The 17859-nt window shown below is 49.6% G+C and overlaps 1 protein-coding gene across 3 annotated transcripts; it reads right to left on the bottom strand.

The window, feature by feature from the left end:
* Positions 1-667: 667 nt before the first annotated feature.
* Positions 668-16798, bottom strand: NUTF2 (nuclear transport factor 2). 3 transcript variants are annotated; one of them, XM_004744465.3, is made up of 6 exons: positions 16662-16766; positions 9949-10117; positions 6556-6683; positions 3863-3934; positions 3680-3778; positions 668-1182 (listed from the first exon to the last, which is right to left on the bottom strand). In XM_004744465.3, the coding sequence occupies exons 3-6, from the start codon at positions 6652-6654 to the stop codon at positions 1069-1071; spliced, it is 384 nt and encodes a 127-aa protein (XP_004744522.1). In that variant the 5' UTR covers positions 6655-6683; positions 9949-10117; positions 16662-16766; the 3' UTR covers positions 668-1068. The 3 variants fall into 3 exon arrangements, with proteins under 3 accessions (XP_004744522.1, XP_004744520.1, XP_004744523.1); XM_004744463.3 differs by lacking the exon at positions 9949-10117 and having other exon boundaries at positions 16662-16798; XM_004744466.3 differs by lacking the exons at positions 9949-10117; positions 16662-16766 and adding an exon at positions 16196-16449.
* Between the last annotated feature and the right edge of the window lie 1061 nt (positions 16799-17859).

Raw genomic sequence — 17859 nt, 5'->3', positions numbered from 1 at the left:
TAGAGAGGTCTGAGGGGTGAGAAATCCCAGAGCACAAATCCCTCAAACTCAGACTTTCCTAACTCTTAAGTCTATACTCCAACCCAACTGGGCCTTGCTCTGTGGACAATGGAGGCTGGGTGTTCTGGGCACTCCTTCTGGGCAATGACATCCAAAGCAGGTGGTACAAAATTTGAGCTGCCCTCTGCTTGGCTTAGGGTTTATGGGGCACCCTGGATGTGATCCTGACCATTCTGGGGGGTAAAACAGGACCCTCTCCCTCAAAACCATAGGGTAGTTTTGCTGAGGCCTCAGTCCAGAGCACCTGAACCTGATGAGTCACTTTCAGGGGGATTCTAGATCATTTCTATTACCAGAGGCCCGATCCTACGCAATGTAGGAGTCGTCAGAACTGACTGCAAAGGCTCTGGGGCAGAGGAAGCTTTGGGCTGGACCTGAGCTGTCTGCAGCTCAGTTTTCCAAGCCCAGTGGAGCTGAGGTGGGGAATATTATGCCCTACAGGGCTTCTGAGAGAAGCTAACTGGGAATGCCACTTCAGCAGTTTTCTCTTTGCCACAGGTATTGCTGAGTTGGGGGAAAGGTGGGAAGATGAGACACGAGAGAGCCAATGGGGCAAGGTGATTACTGATGCCCAGCCAACTATTACACTAATTAAAACAATTTAAACTGTTAAGAAAATTTTGTGGTTTTATTGTATCATGAGGCATTGAAACATCCGAACAAATCAATATCGGGCGGTGAGGCAGCTGCTTTCTCCTTCACTTCTTTGGGTTACTAGAGCAACTTGTCAGTAGATTAAAAAAAAAAATAAAAAAAAAAAAGACAACCTTTTGCATTACTTAAGTCTTTCCAAGGCATGCGCTGGTACAACACAAACTTCTCCTGTCAGATGCAACTAGTCTAGCATCCAAACATCATGCACAATACCTCGGTAGCAGCAGCGCACTGCACCCGCTCCCACCGCGGCCCTGCTCTTTGTGTATGATATTTGGAGCATCTGGAGGAGTGTGAATAGTATCAGGAAGAGGAGGGAGGAGGAAACAGCATGAGTGCCTGGCTGGGAGGAGGTCAGCCGAAGTTGTGCAGGGCAAGCCTGAACATGTCATTGGTGCAAACCCAAGCATCGTTGATGTTCTTTAAGAGGAACATCTGGTGGAACCCCATGATGGGGTCTTCATCAGCCTGTAAGGAGAAAGAAAATGCTTCAGTTAGTGAGCCTAAGAACAGGAAGGTGGTTCAAGGGTAGGGGAACAGGACAAACAATGCCGACTTTGGGATCAGACCCTACTGTCTTGGACTTAACTTCCAATATAGTCCCAGGATACTTGTGAACATGAACTGATATAATATACTGGGCACACAGGGGGGCACAGATGGCAGCTCACGCTGCTGCATGCACCTGAACCACCAAGTAAGTCACTGTTGAGCTACTACAACAGAGCTCGGAGCTCCTATCTCTAGGCATAGTGATCAACTTGAGAGACTTCTGCACTGCTCACCACGGACCTTAGAGTACCTAAAAAAAACAAACAATCTTAGTGTTTGTCTGATTACCATGCCAGGTAGTCCAATTAGGAGAAACTACTCCTACTGCTGACTGTGATCAGGTGACTGAGAAAAGGCTCAAAAGTGAGTTCACACTATAATCACACCTCTACAGGGCAAAAATGAAGCAATGCCACCAGGCAGTTTCCTGTCACGTCATATATAACATTTGCAACGAGAAAAGAAAGGCAAAACACCTTCAGCCAAACTGCAGATGACCGGGATGAAGCCTAGTTAGGGTAGGAGCCCACTCACCCAGCTCAGTATCTAACATCGTTGGGTTTTCTGAGAGTTATCATGAGCAAGAAGGCAAATCAGTCTTTTGGGGATTCTGAGTTGGACAAAAACACCAGAATTAACCTGAAGCCAGGTAGGAATGGGCAATGATTACTGACCCTAGCCTAGAAAGTAGGCACTGAGCCCCCCCCCCCCGGAGAGACTATTTCACTCAAAAGGGCCTATTTGAGCACAAACTCTGGACAGGGCACGTTGGGCAGGCAGTAAAAACTGACAGGAAAGTCCAGGCCAGAAGGCAGGTCCCTCTGGGTCCATGGCAGAGGCCTAGAGGCCTCCTCTCTGTGTCCTTGTATTCAACTCAGGAGGCCCCATCTAACATAGGGAGAAGGCATACAGGCCTTCAGAGCCCCATGGTGACACAGGTCCAGGAGACTGAGACCTGGTCAAGGGGGAACCAAGGAGCTTAAGGCTTTGAAGAGGACAGGTCTTAAGAAGAAGGAAGGAAGAGTGCAAAGAGGAGCAGGAGTTCTGGGAATCTGCTTTGCTCAGCAGGTGGAAGAGAGCCAGCGACCAGCTCAGGGAGTGGGAGTATGGACTCAAACAGTGACTGCGACTCAGCACCCAGCTGGCCCCTGAAGGGCCCGCTGCCAGCAGAAAGCCTACCTACATTTCAGGGCAGTATAGAAGCCCAACAGCTTGACACCACAGCTCGACCCTGCTCCTACATCTTTTGTCCCTTTTCCGAAAAGGCTCTAGACCAATTCTCTCCAATAGTACTTTCTGTAACAACACAAACAGTCTGGGAGGCTCAGTTGGTTAAGCACCTGACTCATGATTTCTGCTCAGGTCGTGATCTCATGGGTCGTGAGAGTCGTGAGATCAAGCCCCGTGTCAGGTTTTGCACTCAGTGGGGAGTGTTCTCAGTATCTTCCCTCTTACTCTCTCTTTCTCCCTTCCTCTGCCCCTCCCCCCACTCATACACATTCTCTCTCAAATAAGTAAATCTTAAAAAAAAAAAAGAAAAAAAAACTGGGGGCACCTGGGTGGCTCAGTTAGTTAAGTGACTGCCTTTAGCTCAGGTCACGATCCCAGAGTCCCAGGATCGAGCCCTGCATCGGACTCCCAGCTCCGTGGGGAGTCTGCTTCTCCCTCTGACTTCCTCCCCTCTCATACTCTCTCTCAAATAAATAAGTAAAATCTTAAAAAAAAAATTTATGTCTGCACTGTCCAACAGGCCGCCATAAGGGCTATGAGCACTTAAAACATGGATAGTTCAAGTGAGAAACTGCATTGTAACTTTATTTCATTTTAATTAATATAATTTTTTTTTAAAGATTTTATTTATTTATTTGACAGAGAGAAATCACAAGTAGGCAGAGAGGCAGGCAGAAAGAGAGAGGGAAGCAGGCTCCCTGAGATCATGACCTGAGCTGAAGGCAGCAGCTTAACCCACTGAGCCACCCAGGTGCCCCTTAATTAATATAATTTTAAAACTACCATTAAGGGGCGCCTGGGTGGCTCAGATGATTAAGCATCTGCCTTTGGCTCAGGTCATGATCCCAGAGTCCTCGGATCAAGGCCCACACCGGCCTCCCTGCTCGGCGGGGAGTCTGCTTCTCCCTCTCCCTCTGCCTCTCCCCCTGCTTATACTCTCCTCTCTCTCTGTCTCTGTATCTCTCTCAAACGAATAAATAAAATCTTAAAAAAAAAAAAAATTAAAATTAAAATGTAATTTAAAAATGTGACTAGTGGTTGTTATTGTACTGAATTACACAGCTCTAGATGCTTTGGGTGTCCCTTGAAAAGCAGGTCACACCACAGAGAAGGTTGGGGTGCAGGGCTCTTCTCTGCTGCCCACTCCTCCCTACCACCAGTATTACGAGGCAGCACTACTTACCTTGAGCTGGCCCACAACCATACTGATGATGCAGCTATCTGGCGTGGGCTGATGGTCCTGTGCCGTGATACTGTGCTGGATTTTCTGGAACGGAAGGCTCTGTAAAAGAAAGAGTGTGCGGCATGCTGCAGCCAGCAGGGCAGGGAAGCAGCCGCTTATAGCACGGCCCTGGCCCTTACTTACAGACAGCTTCTCCACAATAGCAGCTTTCCCCTGGAACTGCTGTCCTTCCCACGTAAGGCATGATGCGTCAATCTGAAACCCAGAAAACATAGGGTTAGGGCCTTGTTTGGGAAAAAATGAGTCCAAGCCTCAGTTTCCTTATTGGTGAAGAAAAGAACTGAAGGTAGCTTCCATACTTTACACTATTAACAATCTCTTTAATTATTCCCTATCTTCCCAGAGCCCAGGCTCTGAAACACTAAGAAAATATAAATGTATTTAGTAAGCTCGTTACCAGTTTTTATTCAAGAAGTTATATGGCCTCTGATATGCCTGAGCCCCAGGCTGGCAAAAATCATCCTGCTGTGTGGTCAGTCAGCACCAGAAAGCCCACAAGAAATAAGGAAAACAACCTATATTCATCACCATCTCTAGACCTTAGGCTAAGTTCTAGTGAGGCCATTCCCATGGGGACATCCATAGGATCAGGGAAGAATGAAAGCTGACAAGGCCTCCCAAGGCCTAGCCTGGGACCCTCCCTTCCATCAACATGCAATCCATTAGCTTTCTCCCCTTCCCTCCAGATCTCCCCTGCCACAGCTTTCAGGGGCAGAACTCAAAAGTGCCTCTGCCACTTACCAGCTATAACATTTGGCAAGCCACTTATTTTTCTGAGTCTGTTTCCTGATTTTTTATATATATATATATATACATACATATATATATATAATTTTTTTTAATATTTTATTTATTTGACAGAGAGAAATCACAAGTAGGCAGAGAGGCAGGCAGAGAGAGAGAGAGAGAGAGAGAGAGGGGAAAGCAGGCTCTCTGCTCAGCAGAGAGCCCCATGCGGGACTCGATCCCAGGATCCTGGGATCATGACCTGAGCCGAAGGCAGCGGCTTAACCCACTGAGCCACCCAGGCGCCCTATAAAATTTTTTTTAAAAGATTTTATTCTTTTGTCAGAGAGACACAGCAAGAGAGGAACACAAGCAGGGAGAGTGGGAGCAGGAGAAGCAGGCTTCCCACTGAGGAGGGAGCCCAATGTGGGGCTCGAATCCAGGACCCTGGGATCATGACCCGAGCCGAAGGCAGACTCTTAATAACTGAGCCACCTAGGCTATTTATATATTTTTAAAGATTTTATTTATTTATATATTTTTAAAGATTTTATTTATTTGAAAGAGAGAGACAGAGAGAGCACACAAGTGGAACTACGGGGAGGGGTACAAGGAAAGGGAGAAGCAGATTCCCCATTGAGCAGGGAGACCAATGCGGGGCTCAATCCCAGGACCCCAAGATCAGGACCCAAGCCAAAGGCAGACACTTAACTGAATGAGTTACCCAGGCACCCATTTCCTAATCTTTAAAGGGGACGTGTGCTGAGGATTATATGAAATGACACAGATAAGGGTGCCTAGGTGGCTCACTCAGTTAAGCATGTGCCTTCAGTTCAGGTCATGACCTGAGAGTCCTCAGATCAAGCCCAGCATTGGGCTCCCTCCTCAGCAGGGAGCCTGCTTCTCCCTCTCCCTCTGCCTACTACTTCCCCGGCTTGTACTCTATCTCTCTGTCAAATAAATAAATAAAATCTTTTAAAAAAAAAAAGGAAAGAACAAAGATAAAGCACTCCTTTAGGACCTTGCTGACTCTCTTCTCTGGGTCAGGACTGCTTTAATTGATTTTGAGAGGCACTGAGGCAGAAATGTCAGGATCCCAGGGTCAGGTCAATTCAAGTTTTTAAAATTCTCTATCTACGATGACAACCAAATAATTTAAGGTGCTGAATTTGACCTTCCACTGGTAAAATCCTTTTTTTTCTTCACAGTTGACCCTGACTTTCTAGAGATAAAGGAGTGCTTTACTCACAGTCAGGCTCTGAGGCTATGCTAGATGACTCCTATCACTTCCATTCTGCGCAGACCTGCTAGGCATGGCCCAATCCATCAACTTCTGTGACTGAGTCTTGGACAGGTCAGATACAAGTAGTGCTTGGTGTATACGAACATCATTAAAATAGTACCAAACAATGCCTGCCTAGAAGGGCTTCTTGAAAGACACATGAACCTCCCTCAGCCCCCTAGGTAGCTCAGTCAGTTAAGTGTCTGCCTTCAGCTCAGGTCGCAATTTTGGGGTCCTAGGATCGAGCTCTGAGTCAGGCTCCCTGATCAGTGAGAAGTCTGCTTCTTCCTCTCCCTCTACTGCTCCCCACACCCACTTGCGACATCTCTCTGAAATAAATAAATAAAATCTTAAAAAAAACAAAAAAACAAAAAGACACACCGGCCTCCCCAGGGTAACCTCATTTGTTTACCATGATTACAGGAAACTAGACTTAGGGCCTCCAGGAGACAGCTCTGCACTTATGATGCCCATAGTTGCCACCTCCAGAGAGCATCATGAGTCCTCGCATCTGCCTGCTGCTGTCCAATCTGGAACCAGAGGCATTCCCAGGACCACGGAATGGCAAGCCCTGAACACCCTGCCAAGGATACTTGGACCCCTACTCTTATGGAAGATGACTGAAAGGAATGTGCAGAGCGGGTGGTTGGGCTAGGCCTCAGGCCCCCTATCCCATGGACAGAAACTCAAATAGAAAGGTATAGCCGAATCCAGTGAGGGCTGCTAGAATGTGTGAACTGGACAGGCTAGCCCAATATCTGAATTGATCCCGTGGAGTCCCATTCAGGCCCTAGAGCTGAAGACTTACATAAATTGCGCCTAGTTGGGTTCTGTCGTTATCAAATAACTGGTAGTAATGTTGAATGAAGCTGGATCCAATCTGCTCCCAAATTGGCTTGTCTCCCATTCTGGAGCGTCACCCGGCCTCGTTGAGACCTGCAAGACCAGCGAGACAGAGAGGGAAGTGTTGGTACCAAGGGAGCGGGAGGTAGCCAGTTGCTATTTCCTCACTGACCCCCACCTCTCTTGCCCTCCTTGAGCAGAAAGTCCTTTGCTGAGGTCTGTATTCCCAAGAAACAGACAAGCCCTGGCGAACTGGCAGGAGACCCCTCCCAATACAGACCAGCGCAGGGAGCCCAGAGGTGGACCACACTCAGCCCCTCCTCTGAGGAGCTCTGGATGATGAAACAAAGAGGTGACGGGGATATGAAGCATATAGGATGGGAGCTGAGGGTGGAGCCAAGACAAAGACAAGTCAGAGTAAGCCCTTCAATGCCTAATGGCGGGGGTGGGGGAGTGGGGCCGGGAGGCGGGTGGCTTTTAAGTAGGAGCTAACCACATCGCTCTCCCACATCTTTTCATTTGATCTTCTCAGCAACCTTCAAGGCCAGAGTTACTGTCATTCTTCCCACTTTGCAGGTCAGAAACTAGATGTCTCTGTGTGGAGTGTCTTCTATTGCAGTCCTCAGTCCCATCAACACCACCCCAGGGCTGTACTGGCAGGTGGAGGAAGACCCAGTGAAAGAGGCGAAGACGGCTCCTCAATGCCCCACTTGCAACAAAACAGCAAGTGACCCTCCATTTTAGTCTTGGGAGCAGTCTGCTTCTTCGAGCATTGGAAAAATCTTTCCATATATTCATGAACAGAGAGTTACCCCTACCCACTTCAGAGCTGCAGCTATGAGTTCAAAAGATCAGAGAGTAATACTGAGGGTTGTTGGGAGCGGAAATGGAGGCTATGGAAGGAAACATGTCATTTCTTCATACTCCTCATCCCAGCACTGTCTCTGCTGGAAGGGGCTGCCCCCTCTGGTCTCTAAAGGAGGAAAGGAGACCCCCTGAAACCCCCTCATAGCTACAAACATCACAGCTCTGAGGGTGCTAGATGGCAAACTTGAGCCCCAGATGAGAGGCACTCTGGCTTTGTTAGCCTGGCATAGGAAGGCCACATCTCACTGAAGAATCCCATGACACCAGACTTGTCCATTGTTATGTAGTTGGGACTATCTCCCTATCTCCTGGTAACAGGACTCTAAACCAAAGAGGTAAGGAGCTGGGTTCGACCCTACCAGACTACGATTAATTGTGGTGGAATCTGATCCAAGTAACTGCCATAAGAAGGGCCTCACCTTCCTCCACTGTAAGGGGATGGAGCCCTGATGTTGCCAGTGGTTGCAAAGCCTCACTAAGGGAACCTGCTAGTTCGCTCCAGTCCCTATGACCTCACCCAATGCCAGAGGAGCCAGCTGGGATGGATAGTGTACGGGGGCAGTGGCTTATTCCCAATCTAGCCAATCTCCTATCCTATGACCAAAACTCCAGCCAATGAGGGGCCAGGAAGATGAGCCAACTTTATTTTAGGTCCCATAGGAGGTGGTGGCACTAAAAATAGGAGCTCAGTGCTGGGATAACTAAGAAATGTCCAGGAAAGTCTAAAACAAGTAGAAGAGAAAGCCTGGACCCAGCCACGCCTGCTACACAGGAACACAAGGTGTGTCCCAGTATATCCTCTGCCAAGAAACAAATCAACAAGTGGGAAAAGCATAGGATCAACAGCTAGTCTCAGCTGCTGTCTTGGTCACATTTCCAAGGGGTGAGACTGTGGCTATACCCACCCCCCAATCTCTCTGCCGCATCTCAAACCTCTAGCCCTTCTACCCTAGTATTCACTATGTTTGGTTCACTCACTGCAGCCCAGCACTACAATATCTTACCCCATGATGTCTTATCTTACTCAGTCCCGAAGAGCTCTGGGGCAAAAGGAAAGCTGGAGGAATGGATGAGGGCCATTGCTCACTCACCAAGATGGGGCAGCCCTCAAGAGAGGTCTTGGAGAAAGAGTACACGGCTGACTGAAAGAAAAAGCATAAGCAAGTGTCTGGGCATATGAAAAGAGGGAAGGGCAGGAAACCAGGAATCTGGAGATGAAGTGTGGCAGGAAAAAAGGCTACATAAAAGCAGATCCAAAGACAAGAAAAGTGGTGCCATGTGGTAGAAGAGTGATGCAGAGGAAATGCGGGGGTGTTTATTTCTTTTTCAATATTGTTCTTAAGGTGTGATAACTTGTCAATACTAAAACTACTTGGCAGAAGTAGTGGTGGAGTGAAGAGGGTGGAGGACTAAAGGGACAGGAGGGCACTCTGGTCTGGTGGGGCAGAACAGGGCAAAGTGAGCTCTTCTAAGGAATGAGACTGCTCAGGGCTCCTAGAAAGTGTGAAAAGGAACCTTCAAAACCATATGGTTTAAGGACTTTTCCAAGTAGGGCCCCTGAAATCAATACCAACCTGTTGGCCTGTTTGACCCTGTTGTGTTTATTTCCTTGTAGTAATCATGACAGCCATGTGGTCAGATCCCACAGTCCTCCCACTTTACAGATAGGAAAACTGAGGTTTAGCAATCTGTCTTGCCCCAAGCCCAACTGATACTGGGTCCCCTGGTTAAAGCCAGGGCTTTCTTCCTGCTAACTTTGTCCCCAAGCTCTAAACAACAAAGCTGTCCATGTCCCTTTTCTATAACAGCCTCACTTCTGGATTAGACCCTGAAGCTCCTACACAGGTGGTCTTCCACACCCGTCCCTATGTCCCTACCATTCCCTCCTACCTTCATCCAGCTCCACACACAAATGACCAGACCTCACTGTGCACTTGCTCACTGGTTTTTGCCCCACCCCTACCCCATGCATCCTCCCGCTGGGATGTCCTCCCACCCCACATCTGCCTGATTAGTTCCTGCTCTTCCTTCAATTCACTGTTCAGACTCCATCTGTTTGGGTCCTCCCTCCCAGACTAAATGTTGACCCCAACCCCATGTGCAAAACTGTTATCAACACAGCCAGGGCCCATTCCTCTGCCGAAACACTGTAGCTCTGGGCTAAGAGGGTTCCAGTGGTGGTGTTGCCACACCAGCACAGGAAGTGGCTCAGCAAACTATAGGATTTAGTTTCTGACTCCAAATTTCCCACAAGCTTTCAACTCATGGCTAGGAGGCAGCATTCTTGCATCCAGAAAAAGAAGTAGGGAGCAATGCGCCCCCCATCTATCCCCATGCAACACAGGGAGGGGTCTGGGTCAGGCTAGGACGATGCTCTCCAGGATGGCCAGCAAGCCCTGATCTTGCTTCTAATACATATACTGCAGAAAGAACAGTCTGAAAAGAAAAATGCCAAGGCTTAGAGCAGCCTCACATCAGATCGGGGACTGACCTTCATGACGGCTTCTCCTACAGTTCTTCCAAGAGGGCCGCTGACCACGCCATCTCCTGCTTCACCCCAACAGTCCGCAGGCTGACTGAGGCCAGGCTCCTCGAGGAGCAGAAATGACCTTGATGACCTCTCGCCCACTGAGCATCAGCCTTCACTGACCTTTAGGTCTCTGTGGGTGCAAAGACCCTCTAAGAATGTCTCAAAAACTGTGGCCCTCTCCCAATAAATTTGCACAGTGGTAGAGATGACCCAGCCTTGTGAATAATTTCAAGTTGTTCACACTTCCTGAGGTTCAGCCATAGACCCCAGGTTAAAACCTCTTGCCCAGAAGAGCCCATTAGACAACGGAAAATTTTAATTTTTATCCTCAAATTTTGGGTCTTTCCCAGTGACAAAACTTAAATAGCAGTGTCCAGCTGATAACATGTCATTTTCCCTAATGTGTACCAGACACAGAAATGTGCTAAGAGCTTTACGAACATTTGCTCCTAATACCCTGTGACTCAACTCCCACATTACACTTAAACAAAATGAAGCTTAGAAAAAGTTAGCTAACTCACTCAAGGACATGAGCCTAATGGATGGTGGAACTAGATGGAACCAGGTCTGGCTGACTCCGGAGACAAGCCCCCCCCCAGAGACAATAGGCAGAGATATAAAATGAGCAAACACACAGGTGAGAGAAGTGCTCCTGGGCAAATAAGGCTGAAGCCCTGACCTCTACCTTGACTTTCTCAGAGAGGGGCAAGATAGGACTGAACCAGGGCTTCTGCCTCTAAACAAAGGCACGGGCCAGATTTCCACACCAAACTCAACAATAGGCGTTTCATGGGGGATGATCTCACAGTTTTCCCAAACCCACAAAGTCACAGCTCAGTTCTACCATCTCAGCAAATCAGAGATAGATCCTATCCTAGCTAGGCCTGGGGCAGGGACGGGGGCAGGAAAGTGATAGGGAAGAAGATGCCACAAACTCCAAACAGATACACAGGAAGACCCATGCTTGTCTTTTTTCGAGTACCCATCACCAAGGCCTGTAGGGAATGCCAGCAGACACGCTGAACTTCTAGTGGGATCCCTGAAATCGGCATCAACCATGGCCGTTAGTTATCCTCATAGGTCCTATGGCCCTCAAATGTTCGCAGTTACTTCCTTTTCTATTCTCCCTCACAAGTCTAAACCATTCAGCCTGCCTTCAAGGCTCCCAGGGTGACCTGCCCTCCTGGCTGTCCAACCTCATCTCCTGCCACCTGCTCTCTCCCCTCCTCTACAGTCAGGTATTTCCCTGTTCCTGGGAACATGCTGAGCCTGTTCTCACCCAAGAGCTTTGCAACTATCTATCCTTCTACCTGGATTACTATTCTCCCTGGATCTTCAAGAATATGGCTCCTTGCCACATATGTGTCAGCTCAAATGTCACTTCCTCACCGACACCTTCTCTAACCAGTCTAAAGTAATTGCCCAGCTACTCATTTCACCATCTCATTTTGTTTTCTTACCACTTATCACTGCATGAAATAGTCACACTTAATGTATCCATTTATGATCTTTCTCCCTAACCTAGGCAGCCCTGTTCCCATGGTACCTGGCCCAGCCCTGCTTCTCTGGAGGAGAGATTTCTGGACAAACCCTGCTGAATTTAAGTGGCCAAGTGACCCACTTCCCTCCAACTAGACCTTCTGTTCAAGTCATCAGGAAACAACCCTTTGTCACCAATCACCTGTTTGTCTGAGGGTGTGGCAAGTGGGGCTTGGCCCAACACCCCCCCACCCCCCCACCCCACCCCCCGTCACCTGAGGCACAGCTGTGGCTCTACAGCAGGCACACAACCACAGCCTCAACGTCTGGGGTCTAGCCTACTGCTCCTCTCCCTCATTCTATCACCCTCTGACCCTGTCTCCCCACCAGTAATTGTGGGGATATTGGGAGTAATCAACTGAGAGTACAGAGCAAGACCCAGCTACAAGGAGTCAGTCAAGTCCTAAGTGAAGCCCCAGGTCAAGAGCTAGAAAAAAGGTGGTTACCTCAGCTTCCTACACGGATACCACATCATAGAGCGGCCCGGACAGAAGACTGGTAACTGCCTAATCCATCACTCTCCTGCCTGAAGTCTGGAGAGCAATCAGCCAAGGTCTGGTGCCTGAATGGCTGGCAGTGACAGAACGCTTCCCCGGGGCAGACCCAAGGCCTAGGTGCCCCCAGCACTCTGAGAGGCTTTTCCTTCTTTTCTGCCTAGAGGAGGGATCCAGAGCTTTAGGGCTGCCCTGGGTAGCTCAAAAGTTGAAACCTGAGACTTGCATTCTGGTCTTTCTGCTCTGTACTTAGTCCCTGAGTAGCCTCCCTTTCCCACATCACTCAGAGATCTCTGGGCCCCTGTCCTAGACAGCTCCCATCCATGAACTCAACCCCAGAGTATGAAACTGCATATCAGGTATATATGGACTTGGCTCTCCAGTTGGGCCTGAAGCTCCTATGTGACCATCCTTGTGGTCTGCTACGACCATGCCTGGCGAACACTGTCCTGACACTCCCAGACTGAGGTGAGCAGAGGAATAAAGGGATGCACATGGAGTCCCCTGGGTGCTAAATGGAACGCCTTCTCTGTAAGCCAAACAGTCACAAATGTGCTCTCATTTGAGCCTCACAGCTGTAAAGCTAGTATGAGTATCATCATTTTCTAGACAAGGAAACCAAAATTCCAAGATGTTAACAATTCAAGATGATGCAAGGTCACTAGCATAGCCAGCATTAAAACGTCCACTAAAATTGCCGGGATTAGGACAGCTGGGAGCCAATGTCAAGTAGCAAAAAGTACAGAGGTAACAAAGGAGACAGAGAGGAATGGAGCCTTGGCCTTTTCTTGCCCTCTGAAATCAGCAAGTTCTACACCTCTCGGGAGAGAAAGCCCGAGTGCATGCTCAGCAGATCAAAGTAGAGCTACACCAAGGGAGAACTTGCATTCACCTAGGACTGAAACCACCTCTGCCAATGGAACCAATGTCTCTACACAAAGACATCACTCCTGGGGGGCAGCAGTCTCTGCCCTGGTGAGACCCAGGGGCTCTGATGAAGTATGCGAGGCTTTAAGAAAAAAATCATTCCATAATTTCCCCAGTCTGCTGAAGTTCCCAGGCACGTCAAATATACCTGCCTCATAAGAGGGAGGTTCTCCTCCTCTGGGATAGTCCCCTCTCTAGTCTCAGGGCTTAGGGAGCTGGCACATAATAGATACCAGCAACATATAAGGACTTAATATTAATACTCTTCTGAGCACAAAAAGCAATCTTAGCCCAACCCCCAGGATCCTGTATGTCTACTTTAACATATAAAAATTCCTTTAGGGGCATGCCAGTGGCTCAGTTGGTTAAGCATCTGCCTTTGGCTCAGGTCGTGACCTCGGGGTTCTGGAATCAAGTCCTGAATGGGGCTCCCTGCTCCTTTTTTTTTTTTTTTAACATTTCTTTTTTAATTTATTTTCAGCGTAACAGTATTCACTGTTTTTGCACCATACCCAGTGCTCCATGCAATCCGTGTCCTCTCCAATACCCACCACCTGGTTTCCCCCACTGCCCCTTCAAAACCCTCAGATTGTTTTTCAGAGTCCATAGTCTCTCATGGTTCACCAGGGAGCCTGTTTCTATCTCTCCCTCTGAGGCTCCCCATGCTTCTTCTCTCTTTCTCTGTCAAACAAACAAATAAATAAATAAATAAAATCTTTGAAACAAAACAAAATAAAATCTTAAAAAAAAAAAGGAAAAAATTAAATTAATAAAACCTGAAAAACCAAAAATCTCCACGAGGAGGTTTAACTCAACCCAAGTCCATTAGAAATCCTGCTCAACTTTTTTCTTTTTTTAAAGATTTTTAAAGGCTCGCTAACAACCTTTCTTCTTCAGTGCTCTAATCAATGCAAAGCCCCCTCTTCTGCACAGGACCAAGAGCCCCTGTAGGTCCCTTCAACTCAGCCCTAAGCACATAACATTACTCCTTTCCCCAGCACCAGCACTGGGTAAGATTCCTCCTTCTACCTTCAGCCTCAGCCCAGAGCCTAACACACAAAAGGCCCAAAGAATGGTTGCTGAATAATACTAATCATTGGTGAGAAAGGAAAAGAAAAAAAATTCCTATTAAGATACTAATAGGGATTAAGATACTAATAGGGATTCCCACTAAGGGAATCCCAGACTTTCTTTTATAAAAGTGCTTTGCAATTCTGTAATTTGAGAATTCTGGTCATTCTTAAACCACTCATGCCACCCCAACCCGCCAACTGCAAAGACAGCAGAATAAAGTGAGATGTGACTTGAAGAGGAGAAGTACACTCCATGTCACTAAAGGACCTAGTTTTGAGCAGAGAACGCAGGCACCCTCACAGCCTGCCATGCTTATACAGCCACATTTTGACTCCCCCATGCCAGGCCCCACTTCCAAGTCAGCCTACCCGAATAGAAGATGCAGACAGATTCTGAAGAACCTCAGGACTCTCCTCTTATCTCTGAGATACAGATGGCCTGCCAAGTTCCAGAAAGGTCAAGGACTTCTGGGGGTCAGGATGCCTACCAATGCCTAGCTAAGCCCAGACACAGAAGTTATAGAAAACTTCTAGGGTTGGAATGAGAGGGAGAGACCAGAATTCCTCCTACTCTTGATGCTGCTGCCAGTGGTGAAGGAACAGTATCAAGAAGGAAAAGTATCTTTTGACCTTGAAGCAAACCATTGTCATCAAGTCACCTAAGGCTGTAAAATATGCAAACTAATCCACAGAAATAAGCCTACCTCACCTGAAACCTGTGTCCTAGACAGAACCAATCCTGACAATCTAGAGAGGATCCTTAAACAACTGCTTCCAGTACTAAGAGATTCTATCACAGGGATCCTATGTGTGTCCTGCGGGCAATCCTTCCTTGTTGCCCATCTCCACTAGCAAACCAGACCCTTCCAAGCCTGCTGAATGAACCCGACTTCCATGTGCTTACTGGCCAGGAGGTGAACAAGGAGGTTTTGAGTGCAGAGAGAAGGGAAGTGCTGGTTAGGAGGTCTGGACAGATCTCTGCCTGTCCTCCTTAACCAGGAGAATGACTAGACAAAGTAGGAAAAAGAAAACTTCCAAAGGCCAGAGCCCAAAGACCAGAAAAACATCACCTGGGGGAAATACTCAAGGAAGAAAAAGTCCAGGGGTGGCAGCTTTCTGCCTCATGGGCCTAACCCAACTTTCCTAGGAGAACTGCCTGCTGCTGAGACCAGGCCTGCGGAGTTTAAGCTGCTGTGTTAATCTTTGCAAGAATTATGGCTCAGAAGCTATACTGGGTCAGAGAAATCAAGGCTCCACAAGCTGTTTCTTCCCCAAGTCCCAAGGTTCTCTCTGGACTGGTCCCTTAATACATCATCAGTCAATCAGAAATGCCTTTATAAAGCCCATCAGATACTTTAAAGCTAGATATTTCTCTTCTCCCAGGACTCACAGGGGTAGCTGGAATGATCACGGAAGGCAACTTCCCAAGGCTCAAGCAGCCTCCTGCCTGTACACAGGTTACTCCAGCTAGCAGGAAGTGAACAAGTGAGGGGAGTCTGACTTTCTGCAGCTTTCAGCTCTAGTTCTCCCACCCAAGCTTCAGGAGGGTCCCACAGAGTCTGAATCTGAGCCCCACACCCGAAATGTGCACACCATCAATGTAGCTTCAAATCCAGTCTCTCGTTTGGCAATGGTCCTCGGGACTGGATTCTACTTTCTCCTCCACTAAAACCCACCTTGTCACCACCATTCTCCTGGAATCATTCTCCTCTGTGGGAGGAGGGCAGAGGACTCTGGGAAGGACAGATGTGAGGATTACGCTACCCCTGGGGTCTAATAACGTATTGGGGGCTCACACATCCAACCTCACCTCCGTGGCTTCTTTTCTCCCCTCCTTCACTAAATGGGCCGGCCAACCTACCCACAGCTGGGGCCTGGTCCCCAGTAGAAGGGCGGGGTCTGAGCCTACCAGGCCGAAGCAGCTCATCGCATCAGGCCAGATCCTCCAAGGCTGCCGGGGGGTGAAGTCCCATGTGGAACCCCCCTCCCCCCCCTGATTCCCTGACCTGCCCTCCACGCAGGAACCCACGCATCAATTCCAGAGTGGGAGTTAGGTTTTGTGCACTCCCAACGGACAGACAAGCAGGGGAAGAGTTCACCTACATCCTAGCCCGTCTATACTCGGAAACCGGGTGAGAGTCCTAATCCCGGGCTGCGGCAGGAAAGCGCCCTTACCCAATGCTGACTCCGGAGCGAGCCGGGTGGCGCTTGCCCATCCCCGGATCCTTCGCTGGCGGGTGGCAGGACGTGGGGCTGGGGTCGTCCCGCTAGCCTGCCTGCAGAGCTTGTAGGACTCGGGCAGGCCGGGCTAGGCCAGACGGGGCGGGGCCCGGAGAGCCCCATCTGGGTTGGTCTGGACCAGAGAAAAAAAGGCCCGGCCGCCGCGCAGTCCGTTGCACCCGCCATGGACACGATACGGCCGGATAGGCGCCTGGCTGTCTCTCTCTGTTCCCCCCGGCCGCCGCCTCAGAGGACCGGCGGGAGGCGGAGCCGCGCGCGACACATGGCCCCGTCCCCGCGCGGCTTCGGGCCGCCGGTGGCGGGGGGAGCGCCCGGAGACTGGCAGCGGAGGCTCCGAGCGGCCCAGAGCGCGGCTCCAGCGGCCCAGCCCCCGCCCCGGCGCGCTAGCCCCGACACTCACCCGAGGGGCTGGCACGATGGCGGCAGCGGCGGCGGCGGCAACCCAGCGCGGTCTGCGACCGACTGTCCCTTCCCCCCTGCCTTCCCTCGCCACCCCGCTGCACTCTGGGAAACGCAGTCCCCCGGAGTTCGTTTCTGGCATAAGTGTGCCAGGAGAAAACTACAGTTCCCGGTGTGCTATGCGCCGAGGACCAGCCACGGCCCGCAGAGCGGGAGGTGAGGCTAAGCCGGGGAGGGAGGCTGCCAGGGCGAGCCCCTGAGAATTGTGGTCTAGCGGAAGCCTCTGGAACACCCGAGGTTGGCGCCAGGCTGGGGTCAGGGATTAGTTGTCGCCAGGTCCCAGCTGGTCCGGCCCCGCCCAGGTTGCGCCGTGGTTTGAAGCAGGCCCCGCCTCCGTGGGAGTCCCGCCTGGCCCCAAGCAGGCCCAGCCGCCCCTCCCGGGGCCCCTGCGCTGTTTCCGCTCCGGAACTCTCCTCCCATTTGGTCCTCTAGCCACCCCTCCCACCTCTGGCCCTTCGACTCTTCCGAGCGGTGCTCTAAAGTCAGCCAGGGCGGAACCCGTAGTGTCTGCTGTCCCAACATTCATGCGCCCTACCAGGCCCAAACCTGATTTCGAGCAGTCGAAGCTTTCCTTTGGGCTGGAGACGCAAATGCTCAAGTCGGACTCAGCTGGAGACATGATTACTCTTACACTTGTACCACTTGGGCTCTCCAAAACATTCCAAGTTGGGTTTTTTTGTTTGTTGGTTTTTGCAGCAGGCAAGGCAGCTAAGAGTTTCATTTTTATTAACAAGAAAAACGAACTGGCTCTCCCAAACTTTCCCCGTGACTTAAGCGACCAGATTGTCAATAATCCCATTTCCATCGTTTCCTGGGCATTACAAACATTTGAAGTAAGGCCTGTGTCTAAGTCAGGCCTGTTGGGGAAATGCTCTGTAGCTAACCCAGGTGGACCACAGGTAAGGGAAATATGCTGGCAGCTCCATGCTTTCCCTTCTGGCCAGAGATCTCAGTATTCCTGTTCTTCCATAAGTTTTGCACCTTCACCAATATACACACACAACATTCACTTCCTGGGGATGGTTGGTAAGACCAGGTCTGCACTACTTAGCCTAATTCGATGCTTATTACTTAGCCAGTGAGAACTCTGGTGGTCCATCTGGGACCTCCCTTGTTCTGTCATTCCCCCACACCCTAGA

The sequence above is a fragment of the Mustela putorius genome, unplaced genomic scaffold (assembly GCF_011764305.1).
Source record: "Mustela putorius furo isolate JIRA1106 unplaced genomic scaffold, ASM1176430v1.1 tig00000174_pilon_pilon_pilon, whole genome shotgun sequence".
Lineage (NCBI taxonomy): Eukaryota > Metazoa > Chordata > Mammalia > Carnivora > Mustelidae > Mustela > Mustela putorius.
This window is presented reverse-complemented; position numbering and strand designations above follow the sequence as displayed.

Coding starts and splice junctions, on each gene's coding strand:
- NUTF2 (XM_004744463.3), bottom strand. CDS start 6,654: ATGGGAGACAAGCCAATTTGGGAGCAGATTGGATCCAGCTTCATTCAA. Junction 3,779..3,862: donor CTATTGTGGAGAAGCTGTCT/GTAAGTAAGGGC, acceptor TTTCTTTTACAG/AGCCTTCCGTTCCAGAAAAT. Junction 1,183..3,679: donor TGGTTGTGGGCCAGCTCAAG/GTAAGTAGTGCT, acceptor TTCTCCTTACAG/GCTGATGAAGACCCCATCAT.